The 8785-nt window shown below is 44.1% G+C and overlaps 1 protein-coding gene across 1 annotated transcript in view; it reads right to left on the bottom strand.

Moving 5' to 3' along the window:
• Positions 1-5415: 5415 nt before the first annotated feature.
• LOC113452771 (complement factor B-like) overlaps positions 5416-8785 on the bottom strand; it is a 48362-nt gene continuing 44992 nt past the window's right edge. The window contains exons 17-19 of the mRNA XM_087928567.1: positions 7762-7894; positions 6448-6497; positions 5416-5657 (exon numbers count right to left, since the gene is read on the bottom strand). Coding sequence (XP_087784693.1) covers positions 5481-5657; positions 6448-6497; positions 7762-7894 — 360 coding nt within the window. The 3' untranslated portion in view covers positions 5416-5480. The remainder of the gene's footprint in view (positions 5658-6447; positions 6498-7761; positions 7895-8785) is intronic.

Here is an 8785-nt window from a genome sequence, read left to right as displayed (position 1 = left end):
GGAGAAATGTTAAAACACGGAGGCAGTTTTGCTTGTGGGAGAGCTATGGGACTGCATCAGGGCCTGACAATTGGAAGAATCCTGCTATTCTTGATAACAGAGGTAAAGGGCAGAGGGAGTGGCTCTGAAGCACAGACAGAAAAGTCTCCACCAAATGTACCGTAATAGATAAGAGGGCCTTGAGTTCAGGCCAAGGAAATAATGTGAGCAAACCTCTAATCTGGGGAATGTATGGTACTCGTGCCACAGGTGGCATGCAGAGCCATTTGTGCCAGCACGTGAGCTGCAGGCAAGCTTACCTCACTGCACATGTGCACACCTCACAGCTGATTTTGGGCTGGTTTGAGGCCTTTTTCGACCTCCCAAAGGCTTGAGGAAGGCTTCTGCAGGCTGCTACAAGCTTTGTAGGCTGAAAGCCAGCCCCGTTTCGTCACTTCTGGTATTTTCAGAAAAACAGGAAGTGATGAAACAGGGCTCTATTTCGGCCTGCAAAGCTTGTAGAAGACTGCAGAAGCCTTCCTTAAGCCTTTGGGAGGCCGAAAAAAGGCCTCAAACCGCCCAAAAAATCAACTGTGAGGTGCAGTGCAAGACCGGGGGGGGGGATTGAGCGCACACACGTAGGGGATGTGGGAGGGCGCACGTTGACTTCTGGATGCTGGTACGCGAGGGGGAGTGTGCAAGCGCGCGCACAATTTTTGGCACAGGAGCCCAAAAAGGTTAGCCACCTCTAATCTAAGCCAAGCCCCTCTCAACTTCTCACGGAATAAAGGTGAGGAGCGAGGGAAGTACATTCAGACTTGTAAGATTTTTGTTTGTTTAACTGTTCCAATAAACGTTTCTTATCCTACACGGTATCATGTAGTTTGGTCTACATTGTTGGGCTGAGAGTTGCTGAGAAGTCTTGTGAACCTTACAAATATTTATTTTAGTTTGTTGATAGATAAAAGGGCACTGGTAAAGCAAATACATGAGTTATGGGAAGTTTCTGCGAATTCAGAAGAGACCGTGAGTTGAAGTCTAACCTTAGCCATGAAAGCCAGCTGGAGGACCTTGAGCCGGTCGCTCTCTCAGCCCAACCCACCTCACAGGTGGAAAATAGGAAGATGCATTAAATATGTTTGCCACCTTGAACTATTTGTAAAAAGGCAGGAGATAGATAGATAGATAGATAGATAGATAGATAGATAGATAGATAGATAGATAGATAGATAGATAGATAGATAGATAGATAGATAGATGATAGATAGATAGATAGATAGATAGACAGACAAAATGGATGGATAGATGGATGATGGATAAATACTATAGATAATAGGGATGCATAATAGAGATGGATGGATAGATATTAGAGATGGATGAATGATGATAGAGATAGGTAGATGGATAATATAGAGTTAGACCAAGGGTCTCCAACCTTAACAAGTTTAAGACTTGTGGACTTCAACTCCCAGAATTCCTGAGCTAACATGACTGGAGGAGGAATTCTGGGAGTTGAAGTCCACAAGTCTTAAAGCTGTCAAGTTTGAAGACCCCCTGAGATAGATAGATAATAGAGACAGATAATAGTGATAGATGCATAGATACATCCATATACATAGATGAGAGAGATGAATGTTTTTGATTGTAGTAAGACCAGGATACATACAATAGAAACAAAGCATGTGTGTGAAGAAATTGAATGCTTAGCAAAACATTCAACACTGAATGGGAAGTAAGACAAGGGTGTGTGATGCTCTTTGATTGTTTAATGTATGTATGGAAATATATATGAGAAATACTTGTGATTAGTAGAGTTGTGTTGTTTAGAAACTTGAATACACAGTTATTTTTTGAATGCTCAGGAAGAACATATTGGTTGAGAATTTCAATTATAAATAGTCCTTGCTTAATGACCGCCCATTCAATGAACATTCAAAGTGAACAGCACTGAATGAGTAGTCACAGGATCACGGTCTCCGACTTTCTCACAAGCAAAGTCAAAGGGGAAGCCAGCAGGAGGTCAAAAATCACAACCATATGAAGTCCTCACTGTGTAAGGTGGAAATGCTGGCATAAAGTGGCATGTTCCAGTCTCATTTATGATTAAGTGAGGAATTTCTGCAGCGTACAGTAGACTCTATGATGCCATGATAATTATCAGTTTAAACATTTATGTATCAGAAGTCAAGGTTGCTTATGTGTTTCTTTATCATATTTATATTCCACCACAATTTAAATATAGTTGGTGGCTTCTAGATGAGGGGAAAAAAAACCTTCTACAGTACAATTCAGGTTAAAAAAAATTACTTCCTGAAATGATCCCCTCAGAAATCAACACAATCACACATACACGAAAGGCCGTAAAATTGTGGTTAGCTGGCAGCAATGAGGAAGACTTTTCCGAGGAGCCTGTGCTAGGTGTGAGTGAGAGCAGGATGATTCATGGAAGAGCAGCACAGGCGACTGAGGAGTAAGAATGCTAATTAATGGCCACTCCCTCCAGGGAATATAAGCCTGGTTTCAAACGTTTTTGCCTTTGCAAAAAGCAAAAATGTTTGAAGGACTCTGTGTGATTAAAGACTGGTTTATTTGAGGACTTCTGCCAAGGTTTTTCTTGTTGGACTAATTGGTTGCAAGCCATCTGTTATCTACAAAGAGGTTTATTTGTGGATTAAAGCCGTGAAAGTTTGAGTTCCTGAGTTTATTTGTGTTTGCTCTCGAGGAATTTGGCTGGGAGAGAACAAAAATATGTAAAATACGTGAAGTTCTGCTTGAGAAGGAAATGGAATACATAATGGCAAGTTATACACAAGGCAAAAAAAACTAGAGCAAGTATTTAGGCATTGGTAGAATATTAAAGGGAGATATCCATGAAGAAGCAAGTTTTGGTAATTTGTGATCTGTTGCTGAAAAAGAGTGTGGAAAAATTGAACATATCTATAGGCAAGCGCACGATATAAAAGTAAGAACTGTGAGCAATAAAAGAGAAGGATGCAGTGGAAACAGGATACTTGAATCTGTATTTTCACACAAGAACAAACCAGCAGAATGAAATGTCTATTGAAGGTAGAATGAGTGACTAGTATGAAAGAAAGATGTTAAAATGATTGGACAGAAAGAATGAGGATCAAATAACAAAACAAACATTTAAGACATTTATGCAGCCGCCCATCTTTCAACCAACTCTGGGCAATTCTCAAGCAAAAACAAAAAGGCATAAAATCACATTAAATTTATAACACTTAATCCCATGATTAAAACTTAAAAACAACATCAACAGACATGAAGCCAGGTGAAATAGATGAGATCTTCAAGAGGAAAAAGATAAGTTTGAAAATCGAAAAGTAATGTGTGAATCTACTGGGGGAAGGGATGATGGTCTGCAAATTACAAAAATATGGGAAATGCTGTTTGTAGAAGCTTCAACTGCATTTTTGCTTATTTCATACTATCCTTGGCTTACTAGTTCTTCCTTCCTTTCCGTGTGGTATGTAATGTTGCATTATCCCAAAAATACTAGTGTTACGGATCTGCTTACAACATGTGCTGTTGTCTTCCAGTGTTTTGCAGCAGTAAATCTGGCAGCTCACAAACATTGAATGATTTTTTTTATGTTGTGTATGTCTCATGGGAAAAATAGACAATAAAGCTGCATTAGGATTGGAAGCCCTTCATTATTGGGAATGAATTGATGAAGTGATTGATGCCTATCAAGGTAGGAATGTATGCTTGTAAGCCTCCATCACAATCAAGATTTTGATTCCTGTAATGCCATTTTAATGAACAATAGCAGAGGTCTCAAACTCAAAACCTGTGGGCCGGATCCAGCTGGGAGGGTGTTTAGATCCGGCCTGCAGGGCTGCCCTGGAAACAGTGAAGGTCTGGCCCACGGTGTCTCTGCCAGCAAAAATGGAGATCGGAGGCGCCTTGTGCAGCTCCATTTTTGCTGGCAGAAGGCTGCAGGAGGCTGTCCGGGCCGAAAATGGAGCTTTGATGAGTAACCTTGACTGGCCACGCCCCCTGTCCACACTGCCCTCCAGCCACACCCCCTCGGTCTCCAAAGGTCAAACACAACACTGATGTGGCCCTCAATGAAATCGAGTTTGATACCCCTGAAGCATAAATTAATGCGGTTTTCATTTGTTGGTATTTCGGAAAAAAGAATTATTTGTTTGATTCAAGTTGTCGACGTGTGAAATAGGCAAATGGACCGTCCTTCTGTTCTCCTTATAGCATCAACCTCCACTCCCTCCAGAACTGGAAAGTCAAAAAGCTCCATTAAATACGCACAGATCTGCCGCTCCCTTACCTTATTGCCTTCCTCAATCATGCCATTCTACAGCTAATCCTCATCTTACAACTGGTCGCCATCCATCCAGCTGAACTTGTCAACTGGAAATCCCAAAGGTGCTTTTTTCAAGAGGCAAATGGACTTTCTGGTTTTTCTTTGAAGACATTTGACTTCTCATCCAAGAAGCTCTTGGATGAGAAGCGAAACATCTTCAAAGGAAAACGTCTTCAATTGTCACCTTTGGGACAACCATGACCTGGATGACTGAGAATCTCCATTGACTCTCAGCTGGAAAGTTGACAGCCCAGGTTTGAGACCTGAGTGCCACACACTAGGGTGAGCTCCTGTTCCTTGCTCCCGCTCGAAAGCATGCAAATGCGGGTAGATTCAAACTTCTGACAGACCTACCTGGGAGTTACTTATTATCCAAAGTTCTGATGGTAAGTTCAAAAATAGAGGGGGGTGGGTTGTACTGCGCACCCCTTCCAAGTTCCATTCTTTTTCCTTCCTGGGCTCCAAAACGCCCCCTCCGGAGGCTTTCCTGAGGCCCAGAAGGCCCCCAAAATGGGGGGGTGTTGCTGCAAAAAAAGCTACGCCCACCCAGTCACATGGCCATACCCGCCTAGCCATGCCCACAGAACCAGTAATAAAAAAAATCGAGTGAGCTCCTGTCACTTGCTCCAGCTTCTGTCCACCTAGCAGTTCAAAAGCATGCGAATGCAAGTAAATGAATAGGTACCACTTTGGTGGGAAGGTAACAGCATTCTGCGCACCTCAGCAGCCACATGACCACGGAAAGTGTCTTCAGACAACACTGTTTCCCCTCAGCTAGGAAACAGACACGACTGCTACCCCATAGAGTTGGAAATGATTGGACAGAGGAAACCTTTACCTTTAAAAGAAAGATGGTGGCTGTTTACCATGATGATGAGACATTCTGATAGTTGCTGTCCACATGCAACAAGATGGCACTAGGTTGGATTCCTTATGTTTCACCACTAAGGGTTGGAGCACACATTATTTAACCAGGTTTCTGGCTTTAAAATGTCACACAATTAGGGCCAAAACAATTCGCCGGTGTGCGCCTCCCTCCCTCTCTCCCTCCCTGCCTGCCTGGCATTGAATACACAGTTGTAAATATTGCATTCCGTTTTAAGGATGGGGAAATGCTTGATCCATTTATTAAAACAAAGCAAAGAGAAAAGCAAATTTACAAGAATTCCACCTCTGTCCCCAACTGCTCCTTGAGCCAAGGTAGAATTTTGAAGATGTTGATATGGAAATCTCTGGCATGCGGGGGGGACTTCTTCTTTACGGGCTCCGAGTCGCACAATAATGAGCTGTCGAATTTGCAAGTGTCAACCACGCTCCAGCTGATCACACCCAGCTACAGAAGGAGAGACAAGATGGAGAAAGAACTGTGGCTGTAAAGCTTGAGAGACTCCCGGTGCAGTGTGCTTTTCCAAGCTTGGCAATGCCTTGGGGTGAATTCCTACTCCCAGAAATCTTGGGAGCACTGGTGAGGGAATTCTGGGAATTGAAGTCCACACGTTGAAGAGCTGAGGTGGCGCAGTGGTTAGAATGCAGTACTGCGGGCTACTTCTGCTGATTGCCAGTAGTTGGGCAGTTCGAATCTCACCAGGCTTAAGGTTGTCTCAGCCTTCCATCCTTTCAAGGTGGGTAAAATGAGGACCCAGATTGTTGGGGGACCATATGCTGACTCTGTAAACGGCTTAGAGAGGACTATAAAGCAGTATATAAGTCTAAGTGCTATTGCTATTGCTTTCTTGAAGCTGCCAAGTTTGAAAAACACTGCTCCAGTGAGAAGAAAGAATAGCTAAGTAGAACCTATATATATTTTCGTTCATCCACCAATATGGCTGCCCATTATTCTCTTGGGACCCCAAATAATAATGCTGTAGGACAGGGCTGTCAAACTCCCGGCTCACGGGCCAGATGCGTGACACACTGGCCCCGCCCAGTTTGGCAAAGGGGGGAATAAGTCCCCATACGTCATGTGATGCTGCCATGACGACCTGAGTTTGACACCCGTAGGATGTATCTTCCCCCTTAATGAATGATTTGAGGAAACAAGCTTCCAGTTACATTAGAAGGTTGGAATATTGGTCTGTTTAGCTGAGAAGAAGAGGCTGGGTTTAGCTCAAGCCACCACTCACCTGAATGTAACGCAACCTTCTCTGAATGAGGAGAGGCCCACCGGAATCATCTGCAATCAAGAGAAGAAAGGAGCTTAGCGTAGGAGTTAGCTGGCTAGGCACAGCAAAGCTCTAACCCTGAACGGTGTACTAGAAGCCAGTTCCCCAAACATTTCAGGCACCACGAAAAAAAAGTTTCTCATTTTATGAAGTTTTGGTCACCACATTATACAAAAGATGTTGAGACCCTAGAAAAAGTACAGAGAAGAGCAACCAGGATGATAAGGGGACTGGAGACTAAAACATACAACAAACGGTTGCATGAACTGGGCTTGGCTAGTCTAGTGAAGAGAAGGACCACGGGAGACATGATAGAGGTTTCCAATATTTGAGGGGCTGCCACAGAGAGGAAGGGTCAAGCTATTTTTTAAAGCACCTGAAGGCCAGACAAGGAATAATGGATGGAAACCGAACAAGGGGAGAGATTCAACCTGGAAATAAAGAGAACCTTTCTGACCGTGAGAACAGTCAACCAATGGAACAACTTGCCCTCGGAATTTGTGGGAGCGCCATCACTTGAGACTTTCAAGAAGGGACTGGACTGCCATTTGTCAGAAATGACATATAGGTTTTCCTGCTTGGGCTGCGGGTTGGACTAGATGACCTACAAGGTCCCTTCCAACTCTGATTATCTGTTATCTGTTACCTTCTGCTTTGAAGTAATGAATGAGGAGGGATGGAATTGTTAATGTTCCTTCTCTGATTTTCCAACACCCCCCCCGAACAACACAGCTCAAGGGAGTAGAAAGCGGGGTTTCAAAAACCTCTGTGAGGATTCCAGCATGTCATGTATCTATTACTCTGTTTTGTTCTTTCTATGATCGCATTTATCCATCCCATCAAGGCGCAAAAAAGTCAGGATTGGTATATCATCGCGTGATGCCGAACCTATGTCATGCTGGAAGTGGCACGCAGAGCCATCTCTGCCAGTACACGAGCTGTCGACCCAGATCAGGTGCACTGCGCATGCGCACGCGCCTCCTGCCAGCCCGCTGACTGTTAGGTATCTGCCGTTCATGTGCGGGGAGGACGGAGCATGTGTGAATGCACAGAGACACGGGATGTCTGTGGGGTCACACGCATGCGCAGGGGGCGGGGGAGGTCACACACACACATTGCATTATGGATGCAGGTACACACGCACACACTTTGGGCACTCAAGCAGGAGACCTTAAGGGGATCTAACCCCGGGCCAGATCACTTGCTGTTTTGAAACTTTCTATACTTCCTTGACCTAAAAGAGAAGGAATAAGATTTAGGGCCAATTCTCCTTACTTGAACAAACGTTGGGGTCCACTCGTGGGTCCGTGCCTCCTGTGCAAAGGAAGTGTTCGCTCACCATCTCTGAGATATTCGCAACCTTCTCGTAGCGTTTTGCTTTCTCAGCATCCAGGTTGCAGGCCATTTTCTGAAGAGAGAAATGGAGACGTGGATTTAAACACCAGAAACATCCAGAAGGTCCTGAAGCTGTCAAACCCCGGCATCTTCAGAACCTGAGCTACGATGGTTGTCGGAAAACTCTGATAGTCGTAGTGGCAACGTATTTGTAATAGCAACAAAACAATTGCTACCAACCTGCCTTCAATCGAGGACCTGTATACTGCACAAGTCAAAAAGAGGGCTGTGAAAATACTTACAGACCCCTCACATCCTGGACATAAACTGTTTTAACTCATTCCCTCAAAACGACGCTATAGAGCACTGCACACCAGAACAGCTAGATACAAGGACAGTTTTTTCCTGAATGCCATCGCTCTGCTAAACAAATAATTCCCTCAGCACTGTCCAACTATTTACAAAGTCTGCATTACTATTACAATTAATCTTCTCATCACTCCTTATCACCCATCCCCTCCCACTTGTGACTGTATGACTGTAACTTTGTTGCTTGTATCCTTAAGATTTATATGGACTGTTTCCTAGTATGATTTGATTGCTTATTGTACCCTATGACTATTATTAAGTGTTGTACCTTATGATCCTTGACTCTTGACGAATGTATCCAAGGGAGAGATTCTACTGGTTCTGTCCGTCTCTGTAGAACCGGTAGCTCTGAAGAGAACTGGTTCTGTGTCTGCTGCTGTTTTGGCCCACTGGGCTCTTATCTGTCCTTTGTTTCCTGCTTTTTCGACCTCAGCTGCTTTGCGTGGCACAGTTGCGGTTGAAAAAGCAGGAAAATAGCGCTTTTTCAAATGTTGCACACCTGCGCGCAGCGCTGCTCAGCTGTCCGGGCAGCACAGCTCACGTTTCACATGCATGCGCAGCAAATAGTAAATTACTGAACAGTTACACGGGTCGG

The sequence above is a fragment of the Pseudonaja textilis genome, chromosome 2, assembly GCF_049901715.1.
Source record: "Pseudonaja textilis isolate UNSWEBS1 chromosome 2, rPseTex1.2, whole genome shotgun sequence".
NCBI lineage: Eukaryota > Metazoa > Chordata > Lepidosauria > Squamata > Elapidae > Pseudonaja > Pseudonaja textilis.
This window is presented reverse-complemented; position numbering and strand designations above follow the sequence as displayed.